The following is an 18,315-nucleotide window of genomic DNA, read 5'->3' on the forward strand; positions in this document are numbered from 1 at the left end:
CTTCCCCTCACTGCGCTCAATAATCAACGTTCATTTCCCTCCACTAACCAGAAGAACGTCCAACAAACCTTCTTCACATGACCAACCTGGAATGAGATTCTATTGTGTCATCCCAGAGAATGGGGGAGGGGTCCTCTTTGTGATCCCCTCCCTGTCCTGTGTTTGTAGTCAGCATGGCCCTGAGTCGTCTGTGGGGGAGGGGCCCCCTGTGAGGAAGCTGGCTCACAATGTGATTGGAGTCTTCCCAGATCCGTAGTGCAGACACAGAACGTCCCTCACACCTCTCAGCCAGGACAAGAAGCCTCCATCTTCCATCGGGGACACGGAGGAGAACTTTCCCCTGATTGTGGAGACCGTGCTGGGAAGAGTCAGAAGTCACCCGATCATAGAAGACTCAACAGAGGAGCCAAGAGGGACCATCCGCCAGGTATTCATCTCCTAATTCACCCCACTACAACCCATCCACACCTCTGTCCCCCTACTGCCCCCTGTCCTCCCATGAGTCCCCCTACTGCCCCCTGTCCTCCCATGAGTCCCCCTACTGTCCCCCCATGAGTCCCCCTACTGCCCCCTGTCCTCCCATGTGTCCCCCTACTGCCCCCTGTCCTCCCATGTGTCCCCCTACTGCCCCCTGTCCTCCCATGTGCCCCCCTACTGCCCCCTGTCCTCCCATGTGTCCCCCTACTGCCCCCTGTCCTCCCATGTGTCCCCCTACTACCCCCTGTCCTCCCATGTGTCCCCCTACTGCCCCCTGTCCTCCCATGTGTCCCCCTACTGCCCCCTGTCCTCCCATGTGCCCCCCTACTGCCCCCTGTCCTCCCATGAGTCCCCCTACTGTCCCCCCATGAGTCCCCCTACTGCCCCCTCATATGGGAGGACAGGGGGCAGTAGGGGTACATATGATAGGACAGGGGACAGTAGGGGGACTCATGGGAGGACAGGGGGCAGTAGGGGTACATGAGTCCCCCTACTGTCCACTGTCCTATCATGTGTTCCCCTACTGTCCCATCCTCCCATGTGTTCCCCTACTGCCCCCTGTCCCCTCTCTGTCCCCCCACTTCCCCCCTGTCCACCCTACTGTACCATCAGAGCCCCCCATCCCACCACTGAGCACCAGTCCAATACCGCCTGTTTCTTTACTGAGCACAATGACCGCGGACATCGGCATTTTTTCCTCAAAGATTCTAAGAAGATACTTCTAATGCCGCGTACAGACGGTCGTTTTTGAAACATTTTTTGTGAAGTAAAACAACGTTTTTGAAACTTCATTTTCAAAAACGAAGTTGCCTACACACCATCGTTTTTTCACAATGCTCTAGCAAAGCGCGGTTACGTTCAGCACTCTTTTCCATTGAAGCTCGCTTCATAACTTGCTTCTGAGCATGCGCGGGTTTAAAAACTTCAGTTTAAACATTGTTTTAGCTACACGCGGTGATTTTTTGTGACACAAAAAACGACGTTTTGAAAAACGACACAAACAATTGAATTTTGTTTTTTGTCGTTTTTCAGAAGACATAAAACAACGTTTTCCCCCACACACGGTCATTTAAAATTACGTTTTTAAAAATGTTGTTTTTTTTCATCACAAAAAGTGATGGTGTGTACGCGGCATTAGAATGTTTGGGATATGACTACCAAATGTTAAGAAGATAAGATAGAGAAAAAACTTGGAGGGGGGATGGGGTGCGCTACCTGTGGGTGTGACCAGCAAGTGGGCGTGGTCAGTGAGTGGAGGTTTCTTCATGGTGTACAATGGTGGTCAGTATGTCCCGTGAAATGGTGAAACCCCCCGATATATAATCATCATATAATGTACAATTCATGTCAATATTTTATTATGATTAACCCTTTCATGTCTCAGCCTATTTCTGACGTTTGTTGTTTACAAGTAACAATCAGTTTTGTTTGCTAGAAAATGAACCCCCAAACATTGTATATATATTTAGCAGAGACCCTAGAGAATAAATTGCAATTGTTTTATGTCACGTGGTATTTGCGCAGTGGTTTTTCAAGCACAAGCCAGCTCTGTGACATCAGCCAACAGCAGACTTCAGCCCGTTGTCGGCTGAATCCGGGTCACAAGAGTGCCGAACAAACTGCACCCCTGTGATCCATAGGAGAAGTACAGACAAACAATCTTTGGCCATACATCTCCTTTAGCTCTGGTTCACACTTGTGGCCCCTTCATTTGAATAGGCTGCTGTGCTTGTGTTTTCCACAAAAAACAATATTCTTGCACCAGTGGCGGCCCGTGGCGACCCCTTTCAGGACGCCAGACACATGAATTACTCTGGCGGGGATAAGCAGGGGGGGTGTATTTTGAAGCACTTAATTAGAGCCAGAGGCTCTGCAGAGGAGAAGAGGCTGGAGATGGTGAGGACTCTGCAGAGGAGAAGAGGCTGGAGATGGTGAGGACTCTGCAGGGGAGAAGAGGCTGGAGATGGTGAGGACTCTGCAGGGGAGAAGAGGCTGGAGATGGTGAGGACTCTGCAGGGGAGAAGAGGTCGGTGCAGCAGACAGTTGAGATGGAGTTCTGATAGAAGAGTGAGTAAACCTTCTCCCTTCAGATGTTGTGTCTGTTTGGTGACTTGGAGGCAGTGCCGCTCCACCATCCTGGATCCGCCTTCTGAGTGGGTGCAGTGATTGGTGGATTCAGTGATTGGCGGGTGCAGTGATTGGCGGGTGCAGTGATTGGTGGGGGCAGTGATTGGCGGGCGCAGTGATTGGCGGGCGCAGTGATTGGCGGGCGCAGTGATTGGCGGGCGCAGTGATTGGCGGGCGCAGTGATTGGCGGGCGCAGTGATTGGTGGGCGCAGTGATTGGTGGGTGCAGTGATTGGCGGGCGCAGTGATTGGCGGGCGCAGTGATTGGCGGGCGCAGTGATTGGCGGGCGCAGTGATTGGCGGGCGCAGTGATTGGCGGGCGCAGTGATTGGCGGGCGCAGTGATTGGCGGGCACAGTGATTGGCGGGCACAGTGATTGCTCTGTAGGGGGGGTCAGTAGCTCCCCAGGGAAGGATGCTGGACGGAGATGCTGATCTCCAATACGGATGTCCAAACACCCCCCAGGGTTTCCCATTGTACTGCCCCCTCGATCTGCACCCTATGGCAGTGACCTGAGCAGTGACAGTGAGTGGAGCTGTCAAGTCCAACCTCTGATGTTGGATGGGCGGGGATCATATGCAGAGCTCCGCCCCCTTTGTCAGACAACCCTGCATTGACAAACAGTGTTTATACATTGGTGGGCGAGGAGGAAGGGGGCGGGGCCAATTGTAACTACAGTATACGCACCCACAGCGGTGTATAATAAACCTGAATCATACACCGCTGCTGGTACACATACAGTAGTTACAATTGGTCCCGCCCCCTGCCACCTTCCCCCCGCCCACCAATGTATAAACACCAGCTTTTTGTCTATGCACAGGTTGTTTGACAAAGGGGGCGAGGCTCTGAATATCGGCCCCGCCCATCCCCGTCATCAGAACTTTTTCAGCTCCACTCACTTGTGGCCATATACGCCCCCCCCCCCCGGCTTGTCCATCAATCCCTGCTATGCTGGATAGATATTCACATTGCTGCATGTCCTGCTAGAACTAGGTTGTAAGCAATGGGTATAGGCGCTGCCTCTGAATCCGGTTGCAGATTTTGTCCAGGGACCGTGTACTTTATCAGGGGACTGTCCCCGGAGACCGGGGACGTCTGGTCACCCTATTGTAGGGGAGCCTGAGGAACCCAAGAAGTGTCTGCTGATTACTAGACTGCTCTAGTCTTTGTGGTCAGCCAGCTAGATATGGGCGGAGTCTCCCTCTAGTGGTGGTCAGAGGTATTGCAGGCTGTACCAAGTCTATCACAGCTGGTATTACTGGCCACCAATAATCTCCCTCTCCTTCCCTCCTCCACCAAACAAGGTCCTCTCCTGGTTTTCTAGTTCCCGTGGGGCTTCCCTCCTTGTCATGTGTGTGGCAGTGGTGGGATAATAGAGTGTGTGTGCTGTTATACAGCTGTTACCCCTGTCTGGGGTGGGAACTTGGGGTCCTCCTGACAATCTGCCAGCGTGCTGGGTGATTTCTGTGGATATACAACAGAAGGTGATACCCCGTGTGTTGTCTGACCCCCCACATCCCTGTACCCCGATACCATAGTCTGTAACATCAGACTCCTCCCACTGACCACTATGGCTGAACATTGTTTTCATCCTGCTGACCACAGACCCAAATCATTTGTCCCCCCTGACCAGCAGTATAAGGGGCACTATGACTATAATATTGTGCTGACCCCTCTACTCTATATATTGTGTTGTACATTACAATAGTGCTGACCCCTCTACTCTATATATTGTGTTGTACATTACAATAGCGCTGACCACTCTACTCTATATATTGTGTTGTACATTACAATAGTGCTGACCTCTCTACTCTATATATTGTGTTGTACATTACAATAGTGCTGACCTCTCTACTCTATATATTGTGTTGTACATTACAATAGTGCTGACCTCTCTTCTCTATATATTGTGTTGTACATTACAATAGTGCTGACCCCTCTACTCTATATATTGTGTTGTACATTACAGTAGTGCTGACCCCTCTACTCTATATATTGTGTTGTACATTACAATAGTGCTGACCCCTCTACTCTATATATTGTGTTGTACATTACAATAGTGCTGACCCCTCTACTCTATATATTGTGTTGTACATTACAGTAGTGCTGACCCCTCTACTCTATATATTGTGTTGTACATGACCAGCTACAGTAGTCGGGAATGACAGCGGTGACCCCGGAGGTGACACAATTCTTGTCATTCATGACAGAGGATATCGGGGGATGGGATGTTCACCAAGCTCCTCCTACCTGACAATCACCATCTTGGACCTCCCAGAGGAAACACGGCAGGAAATAGCAGGGGGGAGGGGTGACACATTGTCTGTATTGTGATTGGCCGGTTCTCCAGCTGTCCCGATCACTTCTACATGACGGCCAATCACTGGCTGAGAATAATACAAAGCTCTTTTCTCTATTAACCTTTTGAATACCAGAAGGATAAAGAATGTACATTGGTAGACAAGGGGTCAGTGAATGGGGCGGAGCTCTGCTGACTTCCATCATCCAATCACGTGTAAGTAAAACTCCATGTGTTTTATTTCTTTGCATGTGATTGGATATTCATTACAAAGTGACATTTCACCACATTCACTGATCTCTGGGGGAAATTTCTTTGAACATCCTATTTAGTAAATCCCCCCTCTGTCTGTACACTGAACTGTCCGGATTGCAGGTCTGGGGCCTCTAATGATCCAGCACAGCTGACATACATGACCTTCCTAATACCCCTCCCCCTCCTCTCCACCATACTTACTACAGACCGGCAGACTAGATCCTCCTTCTGCACCCTGACACAGGATGGGGGATGGGGGGACATGTTCTCATGTAAGGTGACTGGATGAGATTTGGGGTCACACTTGTCTTTGCTGGTATATGGAAGATCACTTGTTGGTGGTAATGGAGGTGAACCCGGCAATGAAGCAGATCTACAGTACACCTCCCATTACTGTTCCTTCCGAGGTCAGATCTCCAGATCGCTCTTCTCTGTCCCCCCCGACAGAGCGCCCCCTTCTGGGACATTTTACATTGTAGCTTTGTGGTCATTAGACCTCACCAGACAATCTGTCCAAGAGCGGTCTTTATAGTCCCAGCACCTCACTGCGTCCTTTCACCCCTCCCCCTCACTAATCTATAAACACTGTGCATCCCAAACACTGCACCCCCTCACACTGCTGACTTAGGGCCATATTCAGAAAGAGTTAATCCGGCGAATCAGTAGATATGCCGTCGTAACTCTGAATCTAAGCCGTTGTATCTTTAAGTGTATTCTCAAATTGAGATACACTTAGGCCTCATACACACGGACGGACTGTCCGCTGAAAATGGTCCGCCGGGAGATTTCTGTCTGATGGTTGTACACACCATCAAACAGAAATTCGCGCGGACACGATACGTGGTGACGTGGCCGCGCCGTCACCGTGACAATGACGCGGCGACGTGCGCGGCCCTGGAAGTTCAATGCTTCCACGCATGCGTCGAATCACTTTGACGCATGCGAGGGCTTTCGGCCAAGCGGACATGTACGGTGAGTATGTACAGACGACCGAACATGTCCGACGGACAGGCTTCCAGCGGACATGTTTATTAGCATGCTAAGAAACATTTGTCTGCTGGAAACCTGTCCGATCCACCGAAAAATTGTCCGGTCGGACGTACAGATGACCGAACATGTCCGCTGAAACTGGTCAGCGGACCAGTTTCACCGGACATGTTCGGTCATGTGTACGAGGCCTTAAATCTAGCTAAGATACAACGGCCTGCGCCGTCGTATCTTAGCTTTCTACTTAGGCCGGCCGCTAGGGGCGTGAACGCTGATTTACGCCTAGAATGCGTAAATCAGCGAGATACGCCTATTCACGAACGTACATTTGCCCGTCGCAGTAAAGATACGCCGTTTACGTAAGGCGTTTTCAGGCGTAAAGTTAGCCAAACAAAAAGCTGGCCTAGCCAATGTTAAGTATGGCAGTCGGTCCCGCGTCAAATTTAGAAATTTTTACGTCGTTTGCGTAAGTCGTCGAAACCAATAAGTCCTTGCGCCGTAATTTGGAGCATGCACACTGGGATACGTCCACGGACAGCGCATGCGCCGTTCGTTCATAACGTCATTTACGTGGGGTCATGGTTTATTTACATAAAACACGCCCACCTCTTCACAATTTGAATTAGGCGCGCTTACGCCGGCCCATTTACGCTACGCCACCGTAACTTAGGAGGCAAGTACTTTGTGAATACAGCACTTGCCTCTCTGACTTACAGCGGCGTAGCGTAAATACGATACGATACGCTACGCCAGCTGAAACATACGCCGCCCTACGTGAATCAAGCTATTTAAGGATAAGTCCCCCCCTAAATCCCAGCCCCCCCTATGTACCAATATACCATTAATGTACGTATTTCTCTTTATCTTACACCCCCCTTACCTCAGTGTCCAGCTCGCTGTATAATCACTTCTCCTTTACTTCCTGAACACACCCTGCACCATCTCCCCTCCCCCCTTCCACCCACCTCATCAGGTGCATGTTTTTCCTATGCAATTTGTGATCACCATTCTCACTAAATACACAGCTATAGATCGTTCATTTGACAGAGTGTGCAGGAGGTGAGCGATCAGATAACAGCCAATGTGGATAGAGCTGTAATATTGTAATCAGGAGAAGTGTGTCCTGGGTTCTGTAATGATCACCATACACTATACAATCTGATGATGGGACATCTAAAGGACATTGTACAGATTACATAGTTTATGGCCAGCTTTAAAGAAGAACATAGGAGGGAGTGGATGGAGTCACTCGGGTGTCGCACTCACTCGTAACGCATAGGGTAGACCATTCATTTTGACTGGGCTGCCCTATGTGCAACAATCACCCCAAACAAGCTCCAGAACTTTTTTAGAGTGGAGTGTATATAAATATATATAATATCTGCTGTTCCCTTTGTGGAGAGAAATTTAAAGACTTACCAAACATCTACCCAGAATACACCTGAGAGATGACTCTTCAGCTTTTCCTCTACACATGACCCTCCTTTCTAAAGCTTTATATAAAATATCACTACTCATTCACCTTATAAACGTGGTGAGATCTTCTATCCCACTGAAATGTCTCTGTGGATTTCCAGGGTTACTGAGATCAAAGGGAAGGAAGATCTCACCACATCTCTGAAGGGTGAGGAAGATCATTAGGAATAATTAATCGCTTTGAAAATGCAGAGAATTGATTTTCAAGATTCGCCTCCTATTGATTTCAATGAGGTTTGCAATAAATTTCTGCAATGTTTTGGATCTTTAGACGGCTTGCCTAAAGTCCCCACAAATCTGAACCCAAGAACATTCCTCCGTCACTATGCAGCACATTTCTCTGAATGAGATTCTCCCGCTGGAAATTGTAATAAAATGTACATTTTATCAGCCAATGGGAATAAGATATTGTCCTCTGTAAAATAATATTGTATATATTGTTTCTATATATTAGATACATGTAATAATGAATGTTAAAAAGAAAACAACTTTATTCAGCCCTTTTTATAGAATTCTGACTTTTTTTTCTGTACAGGTGGATTGAGGAACCAAGTTTTCTGTCATGTTGGACTTCATCAATACAACAAAGTCACATGGGAAGTGAAGCCATATGGGTGTCTGAAGTGACTGAAAGTCTTTATCACAATTCACTGGAGGATTCACACAGGACACAAGTCATATCCGTGTTCTAAATGTTGTTCTGAATCCTCTTCAACATCGATCCCGCCTCAGAGGACAACAGGAGAGAAGTAATTTCAGTGTTCTGGAAGTGACAATGGCTTTACAGTAAAGTCCAACCCATGTATACATAAGAGGAGTCATTTCAGAAGATATTTCTTGGTTGGAATGTGATAAAGATTTACAATGGAGGAAAAACGTATCACACACCAGAAGGTTTATAATGGAGTGAAGTCATATCAGTGTTCTGAATGTGACACTGTTTTTACATTTCAGTCTCATCTTATCATACACCAGAGGTTTCACACTGGAGAGAAGCCATATCAATGTTCTGAATGTGACAAAGCTTTTACAACCAATAGTGATCTTATTATACATCAGAGGGTTCACACTGGAGAGAAGCCATATCAGTGTTCTGAATGTGACAAAGCTTTTACATGAAAGTCACATCTTATCATACACCAGAGGGTTCACACTGAAGAGAAACCATATCAGTGTTCTGAATGTGGCAAAGTTTTTACACAGAAGTCAACCCTTATGACACACCAGAGGATTCACACTGGAGAGAAACCATATCAGTGTTCTGAATGTGGCAAAACTTTTACATGTAAGTCAACCCTTATCACACACCAGAGGATTCACACTGAAGAGAAACCATATCAGTGTTTTGAATGTGGCAAAGCTTTTACACATAAGTCAACCCTTATGACACACCAGAGGATTCACACTGGAGAGAAACCATATCAGTGTTCTGAATGTGGCAAAACTTTTACATGTAAGTCAACCCTTATCACACACCAGAGGATTCACACTGAAGAGAAACCATATCAATGTTCTGAATGTGGCAGAGCTTTTACACAGACATCACATCTTATCACACACCAGAGGATTCACACTAGAGAGAAGCCATTTTAATGCTCTGAATGTGACAAAGCTTTTTTTTTTTCTTTCCCAAAATGTCTTTATTGATTTTCATTATTAATACAATACAAATATTCCATTCTTAATAACAACAGATTAAACGTACATTACCCAACCCCTACCCCACACAGTCACAATACTTTATGTTAAACTACTGTGACCCAACGTGATTGAAGTTTTTGCGTAACGGCGCATGCGCCGTCCGAGGAATTTCCCAGTGTGCATTGCTCCAAAGTATGCCGCAAGGACGTCATTGGTTTCGACGTGAACGTAAATGTTGTCCAGCCCCATTCACAGACGACTTACGCAAACGACGTAACTTTTTCAAATTTCGATGCGGGAACTACGGCCATACTTAACATTGGCTGCACCTCATATAGCAGGGGCAACTATACACCGGGAAAAGCCTAACGTAAACATCGTAACTTTACTGCGCCGGCTGTGCTTACGTTCGGGAATTTGCGGATCTAGCTAATTTGCATACTCAATGCGGAATTCGACGGAAGCGCCACCTAGCGGTCTAAAAAAAAAATATGCAGTTAAGATCCGACGGCGTAACTGATTCTAAGAATCGGACGCATAGATACGACGGCGTACATGGCGCTGCGCTGTCGTAAGTCCTTTAAGAATCTGGGCCTTTGAGTTTCGTTCTTATCTCCATCAGACACAGTGTGTGTCTGATGGCCTGCAAATATTTTACCTTTTGATATTTTTTTTAGATAAGCACCCATGACTTAAATGTTTTTACCTTTTTTTGTTTTGTGCGTGTACTTGAGAGAGGAGCCGGACCGCAGGAGTTGGGAGTAGGCAGGCCTCCCCCAGAGGCAATCTGCCACCGTTCTTCAAGCCCCGGGTGGCAATGATGGGTGTGTGAGGGGGTCCTCCCACACAGCCCGCCCTACCTGCTCCGCTTTGAAGCCCAACGGGGCAGAGGGACTCCCTATAAGGGATCGAGAGGATCTAGCCCGCTCAACCAGCCCCGTTAGTCCTTCGCCTCTCTTTTTAGAGACCGCGTGGTCAAAGTGCGTGCATGTTACCCCAATTTCGAGTGTGTGTAAGTGTGGTGTTTTTTTTGTGGGAGGGGGGTGGGCGTACTAAGCGCAGGCTTACCTTGCATAGCACACCCACTGGGAGCCAGGCTGAGACCACCAAACTCAATTCACATGTAGCTGAGACCGGGATCCGAACCTCTAGCTGCAGAGGTGAATGGCTTGTCAGCGCAGTGCCAATCGCGTTGAGCCACCGCAGCTCCCTGTTTACCTTTTTTTCATGGAGCTTTGTCTGAACATGTAATGTATTTCATCATTCACTAACTGAGCTGTGATCCCAAATGTTTTCTTCATTGACAGATCCTGAGCTAATACATGACCAACACTGCCGCCGTACAAAGACTAGTGGTCAAGTGGCATCTTGCCGAACCTTCCAAATTATGAAAGCTCATTCCAAATTCTTCTGACTGTTGATACTTCATCAGCCAGGCTTGAGGCCCCAGCTAAGCCCACCTTGTCCACACCTCCCATTACATATCCCACCTCCCTCTTCACCATCAATGCTTCCTTTCCATGTTTCATCTCCTCTCATAGATGACAGCTTTACAGGCAGGTCTGTAGTTGGGACACCAGCCAGGGAGAAGTCTCTGTTCAGTGAGAAAGCAACTTCCCAAGCTGGTGTAGGACTTACAACACTGAGTTGCTGCTGTTTATGGGATTCATTCAACAGTACTCATACTTTCACTAGGAGGCTGAAATTCCTCTGAATGGGGTTCACTTTAATGACTCTGATTGGACAGATCTCTTTTTGGGGTAAAGTTTGTAAAGAACACTTCTTATCCCTGGAAATGTTATGATGTAGGCACTAAAGTGTAACTAATTCCATAAATGGTGCAATCTGTTATTCATGTTTTTGTTTTTCCCAAGTTTCCCCTTTATTACCTGTTGACCCTCCCAGTAGATCTGTTTTATTATACTTCCTTTAGAAGGCCAAGCTATTTGGAGGGGGATGGGAAACACCATATAACACTGCCGGGGGTTCTTACAACGGTCAGTTTTCATTCATATGGTGGTTTAAACCTTAAAGCAGAACTCCGGACAAATTTTGTTTCCATGTCCTTGTTTCTGATCTCCTACATTCACCCACGTTGCCATCCATGTTCTTCTGAGCTCTGTAGTTCCCCTGTAATAGGCTGCTGAACTTGCTGAAAAAACTTTATTGCCTGCTGACTTCCTGTTTGTATGACTGCTGGCTGCTTTCCCTCCCCTGAGCTCAGCCAGCGGTCTGACACGCCCCCTTGTAGTCCTCTGAAAGCCGAGCAGAAGGAAGCAGACATGTTGTGGGCGGAGGGGCTCTCACAGCCCCCGGTCTGTGCCGCTCATGGAGGAGGTGTCCTCCTTCTCCTCTATCCTCCCTCCTCCTCCTCTGCTCCTGCCAGTCACCGCCCCTCCACTTCACCTCCAATCCATTCCCCTTCACTCTATTCCTGCCCCCTCTGCACCACCCCCGCCCCTGCCTGCTATCTCTGTGCAGAGCGGGATTATCATCAGTAATTGTATGACACAGCAGGGATGTCACACTGTGTCAGGTATAGTATACAAGAACACCAATGCTGATGTCCCACCCCCGAAGTTATAAGAACAGTGCGCTGTCAATCATAATGGTGGGGGTGGGGCATCATTGGTCAGTGTTCTCATATAACAATATCGGACACCGCGGGAGATCCCTGCTGTGTATATACAAGTAATAACTGATAATAATCCCGCTCTGCACTGGTGGTCCCTGACATGGTGGTCCCTGACATGGTGGTCCCTGACATGGTGGTCCCTGACATGGTGGTCCCTGACATTCTATGTGGCACCGGTGTCACATAGAGAGTGTTGTACATTTGTTTTATATCATGAGGATCTCAGAAGGAGATATCTACACAAGGTAAAGGAGATCCAACCGGCACCTGGGTGGGAGGAAGTGGGGTCCATTTTCTTGGAGGGGTTGAGTTGGAACTCGGTTGAGTAATATGGTGGGTTTTCTTCTTAAAGCGGTAGTTCACCCTGACCCACATGATGTTACCATCGAGACAGGCATTGTAGCGCGAGCTACAGTATGCCTGTCCCGATTTTTTTAACCCCGTACTCACCTCGTAGTCGTCCATCGTAGATTTCGGCTCCCGCGGGGAATGGGCGTGCCTATGGAGAGGGAGGATGATTGACGGCCGGCTCTGGCACGTCACTCTCCCCGAAGACAGCCGGAGTAGGTCTCGGCTCTTCACGGCGCGTGCGCACAGGCTATGCGCACGCGTCGTGAAGACCAAGCCTATTTCGGCTATTTCCGGAGAAGCGTGACGCGCCAGAGCCGGCCGTCAATCATTATCCGTCTCCAGAGGCACGCCCATTCCCCGGTATCTTCGATGGACGACTACAAGGTGAGTATGGGGGAAAAAAATTCGGGACAGGCATACTGTAGCTCGCGCTACAGTGCCTGATTTAAAGGTAAAAGAAAATTTTTTTTTTTTTTTCCTGTCGATAGGGTGAACCCCCGCTTTAAGCCATTAGTTGTTACTATAGTTTTCATAATAATTTTATACATTGCTGATGTTGTTTCTTTCACTGTCAGAGTTGTTTTTGTCTTTTTATGCACATGGATAAATTCACATTTTAGGCCAGATGATTACTTAAAACCCCCAAACATTGTTTATTTTCTGAAAACAGAGACCCTAGAGAATACAATGGTGGTATTTGCTTTTTTTTATGTCACAGGATATTAGCGCAGCTGTTTATCAAATGCATGTTTTCTGTAAAAATACATTAAAGGTAATTTTAGGTCACACAAAAACAATATATTACCCAATTTCTTGGCCAGATATAACATTTGATGTTTCTGCCTTGAATCTAGATACCAAACATGTCAAGGTTTAAAAGTCGCATGTGCTTGTGAAATGGTGACAAACTTCAGTACCAAAAATTGCCCATAGGTGACGCTTTTAAAAGTCTTTCCAGATCATCAGTTTAATGCCGCGTACACACGACCGTTTTTCATGTCATGGAAACAAAAAAACAAAGTTTTTCTCGACGTGATTCCTCTCAAGCCTGCCTTGCATACACACGATTGTGAAAAAAAATGCTCGAGCATCGCGCGGTGACGTACAACACGGATGACGGCACTATAAAGGGGAAGTTCCATTCGAATGGCGCCACCCTTTGGGCTGATTATGCTAATTTCCCATCTCATAACTTGCTTCTGAGCATGCGCGTTTTATTCCCCGTCGTTAAATCGTACACACGACTGTTTTTCACGACGAGAAAAAATAGAGCATGTTCTAAATTTTTAATGCCCATTTTTCTCGACTAGAAAAATGCTCTGGAGCCTGCACACAACCGTTTTTAACCAGTTCCCGACCCGCTCATGTACATATACGTCAGCAGAATGGCACGGACAGGCACATCAACGTACCTGTACGTGCCTTGCTTGACGGGGGTCGGGGGTCCGATCGGGACCCCCCCCGGTACATGGCGCGGGTCGGTAATCTTCAGGAGCGATCCGGGATGCGGGGGCGGCAGTTCGTTTTTGTCCGCCCCCTCCGGATCGCTCCCCAGCCAATCAGCTTCCTCCCCCGCCCTCCTCTGCCTGCATTGTAAACACAGGCAGAGGAGGAAGTGATGTCACCGCTCCTCCCGCCGGTATTTTCGTCCGGCGGAGGAGCGGAGACATCACACAGTGAGTACACAAGCACTACACTGACACACAGACACATAGGCTTACGATCCCCCCCCCGGTCACCCCCCGATCGCCCCCACCAGCCCCCCCCTGTCACACCGTCACTAAATTGCAGTGATCATTTACTGATCACTGCATTTAGTTTCAGTGTGACAGGCAGTTAGTGTCAGGCAGTTAGTGTTAGGTCCAGGATAGCCCCCCCCCCAATAAAGGTTTTAACCCCTTGATCACCCCCTAGTTAACCCTTTCACCCCCCTTTTTCCAGCGTCACTAAGCGATCGTTTTTCTGATCGCTGTATTAGTGTCGCTCGTGCCACTAGGTAGCTAGTTTTTTTTTTAGGTTCGCCGCCATGTTTTTATAGCGTTAGAAAATTTATGGGGGTACCTAACGCTATAAAAACATGGCGGCGAACCTCAAAAAAAACTAGCTACCTAGCGGCACGAGCGACACTAATACAGCGATCAGAAAAACGATCGCTTAGTGACGCTGGCAAAAGGGGGGTGAAAGGGTTAACTAGGGGGTGATCAAGGGGTTAAAACCTTTATTGGGGGGGGGGTAGGGGGCTACACTGGACCTAACACTTTTAACCCCTTGATCACCCCCTAGTTAACCCTTTCCCCCCCCTTTTGCCAGCGTCACTAAGCGATCGTTTTTCTGATCGCTGTACTAGTGTCGCTCGTGCCACTAGGTAGCTAGTTTTTTTTTAGGTTCGCCGCCATGTTTTTATAGCGTTAGGTACCCCCATACATTTTCTAATAAAGGTTTTAACCCCTGATTGCCCCTAGAGTTAACCCTTTCACCCCCTATTGCCAGCGTCACTAAGCGATCATTTATCTGATCGCTGTATTAGTGTCGCTGGTGCCGCTAGGTAGCTAGTTATTTTTTGAGGTTCGCCCGCCAGGTTTTTATAGCGTTAGGTACCCCCATACATTTTCTAATAAAGGTTTTAACCCCTGATTGCCCCTAGAGTTAACCCTTTCACCCCCTATTGCCAGCGTCACTAAGCGATCGTTTTTCTGATCGCTGTATTAGTGTCGCTGGTGCCGCTAGGTAGCTAGTTATTTTTTGAGGTTCGCCCGCCAGGTTTTTATAGCGTTAGGTACCCCCATACATTTTCTAATAAAGGTTTTAACCCCTGATTGCCCCTAGAGTTAACCCTTTTACCCCCTATTACCAGCGTCACTAAGCAATCATTTTTCTGATCGCTGTATTAGTGCCGCTAGGTAGCTAGTTATTTTTTGAGGTTCGCCCGCTAGGTTTTTATAGCGTTAGGTACCCCCATACATTTTCTAATAAAGGTTTTAACCCCTGATTGCCCCTAGAGTTAACCCTGTCACCCCCCTATTGCCAGCATCACTAAGCGATCATTTTTCTGATCGCTGTATTAGTGTCGCTGGTGCCGCTAGGTAGCTAGTTAGTGCCAGTAACGCTTACACCCACGCGCAAAACATACTCCCCCCATATGTGGAATTACACCCCAAAATACATTCTGCTGCTTCTCCTGAGTACGGGGCTACCACATGTGTGAGACTTTTTGGGAGCCTAGCCGCGTACGGGACCCCAAAAAACAATCACCGCCTTCAGGCTTTCTAAGGGTGTAAATTTTTGATTTCACTCCTCACTACCTATCACAGTTTGGTGATAGGTGGTGATTGGTTTTCGGGGTCCCGTACGCGGCTAAGCTCCCAAAAAGTCCCACACATGTGGTATCCCCGTACTCAGGAGAAGCAGCAGAATGTATTTTGGGGTGCAATACCACATATAACCATGGCATGTGTGAGAAATATATCATTTAGTGACAACGTTTTGTAATTTATTTTTTATTTATTTTTTTGGTCAATATTCAATCACTTAGGGCAAAAAAAATTAAATATTCCATGGACTCAACATGCCTCTCAGCAAATAGCTTGGGGTGTCTTCTTTCCAAAATGGGGTCATTTGGGGGGGTTGTGTGCCATCTTGGCATTGTATGGCCTTCAAAACTATGATAGGTAGTGAGGAGTGAAATCAAAAATTTATGTCCTTAGAAATCTTGAAGGTGGTGATTGGTTTTCGGGGTCCCGTACGCGGCTAAGCTCCCAAAAAGTCCCACACATGTGGTATCCCCGTACTCAGGAGAAGCAGCAGAATGTATTTTGGGGTGCAATTCCACATATAACCATGGCATGTGTGAGAAATATATCATTTAGTGACAACTTTGTGCAAAAAAAAATCAGTTTGTCATATTCCCGCAACTTGTGTCAAAATATAAAATATTCCATGGACTCGACATGCCTCTCAGCAAATAGCTTGGGGTGTCTACTTTCCAAAATGGGGTCATTTGGGGGGGGTTTTGTGCTATTTTGGCATTTTATGGCCTTCGAAACTGTGATAGGTAGTGAGGAGTGAAATCAAAAATTTGCGCCCTTAGAAATGCTGAAGGCGGTGCTTGGTTTTCGGGGTCCCGTACGCGGCTAGGCTCCCGAAAAGTCCCACACATGTGGTATCCCCGTACTCAGGAGAAGCAGCAGAATGTATTTTGGGGTGCAATTCCACATATAACCATGGCATGTGTGAGCAATATATCATTTAGTGACAACTTTTTGTAATTTTTTTTTTATTTTTATTTTTTTGTCATTATTCAATCACTTGGGACAAAAAAAAAAAATATTCAATGGACTCAACATGCCTCTCAGCAGTTTCCCTGGGGTGTCTACTTTCCAAAATGGGGTCATTTGGGGGGGTTTTGTACTGCCTTGCCATTTTAGCACCTCAAGAAATGAGATAGGCAGTCATAAAATAAAAGTTGTGTAAATTCCAGAAAATGTACCCTAGTTTGTAGACGCTATAATTTTTGCGAAAACCAATAAATATACGCTTATTGCATTTTTTTTTACAAAAGACATGTGGCTGAATACATTTTGGCCTAAATGTTTGACTAAAATTGAGTTTATTCGATATTTTTTACTTTTTGTTATAAGAAAAATCTTTTGTTTTCAAAATTTTCGGTCTTTTTCCGTTTATATCGCAAAAAATAAAAATCGCATAGGCAATCAAATACCATCAAAAGAAAGCTCTATTTGTGGGAAGAAAAGGACGCAAATTTCGTTTCGGTACAACATTGCATGACCGCGCAATTACCAGTTAAAGCAGCGCAGTGACAAATTGTAAAAACACCTTGGGTCTTTAGACAGCGTATTGGTCCGGGGCTTAAGTGGTTAATGACCAATTAAAAAAAAATTGCATTTTTCTCTGGTGTGTACGCGGCATAAGAAGTTCTCCATGAATGATGTCCCTAGAGTCATTCCTCTCCCTCTGGTGTGTGCAGCGATATGTGTGGTGTGATTGGTGTTTTCCTACATAACCGCACCTGAAGCTGCCATTTGCATGATGTGCATGTATGTGGGAACTGGGGGCTTTAACATTTGTTTTGTGTGTTTTTCTTTTATTTACAGTGTGTTTTTTATATACAAATATATTTCTTTACTTTCTGCTATAATAAATCCAATAAAAAATGTAAAAAACAATACGCATTCTTCTTCATATTTTTGGTAAAAACATTTCCAATAAGCGTATATTGATTGGTTTGCGCAAAAGTTATAGCGTCTACAACGTACGGGAAAGATTTAGGGATTTTTTTTGTTTTTATTAGTAATGATGGGGATCAGTAATTAATTATTAATTTTTTTAAGCAGGAATGCCACATTGCAGCGGACAAATCTGTCCCTAAAGCCTCGTACACACGATCTAATGCGATGGATTTTTTCGTTGGATATCCGATGAAGCTGACTTTCATTAGTCTTGCCTACACACCATCAGTCAAAAATCTGACCATACCAAAACGCAGTGACGTAAAACACCACGACGTGCTGAGAAAAATGAAGTTCAATGCTTCCGAGCATGCGTCGACTTGATCCTGAGCATGCGTGGATTTTTGACCGATGGACTTCCACACAGACGATCGTTTTTTTTTCAATCATTTTTTTATCCATAGGAAAAATTTAAAACATGTTCTATTTTTTTCACCAATGGAAAACAAACAAACCGATGGGGCCCACACACGATCGGTTTGTCCGATGAAAGCTGTCCATCGGTCTGTTTTCTTCGGACAAAGCGATCATGTGTACAGGGCTTAAGTCACACTTTTTGGGGACCAGAGACACCAATACAGTGATCAGTGCTAAAAAACGGATCACTGTATAAATGGCACTGGCAGGAGGGTTAACACTAGCGGTGATCAAAGGGTTAAGTGTTCCCTAGGGAGGTGCTTTCTATCTATGAGGGGAATGGACTAACAGGGAGTAAAGATAGATTGTTGTTCCTGATCACTAGGAACAACAGATATCTCTCTACTCTCCTGTCAGAACAGGGATATGCCTTATTTACATAGGCAAATCGCACATTCTGCCCCC

At 46.4% G+C, this 18,315-nt stretch overlaps 2 protein-coding genes across 3 annotated transcripts in view; both read left to right on the forward strand.

The window, feature by feature from the left end:
• LOC120928403 (zinc finger protein 300-like) overlaps nucleotides 1-18,315 on the forward strand; it is a 1,021,177-nt gene that overhangs the window by 940,364 nt on the left and 62,498 nt on the right. The window lies entirely within an intron of this gene.
• On the forward strand, nucleotides 183-9,421 carry LOC120928414 (zinc finger protein 300-like). The gene is given in 2 exon segments (XM_040339515.1): nucleotides 183-427; nucleotides 8,156-9,421. A coding segment is annotated over 1 exon segment (729 nt). The 5' UTR covers nucleotides 183-427; nucleotides 8,156-8,484; the 3' UTR covers nucleotides 9,214-9,421.

The sequence above is a fragment of the Rana temporaria genome, chromosome 2 (genome assembly GCF_905171775.1).
Source record: "Rana temporaria chromosome 2, aRanTem1.1, whole genome shotgun sequence".
In the NCBI taxonomy this organism is placed as follows: domain Eukaryota; kingdom Metazoa; phylum Chordata; class Amphibia; order Anura; family Ranidae; genus Rana; species Rana temporaria.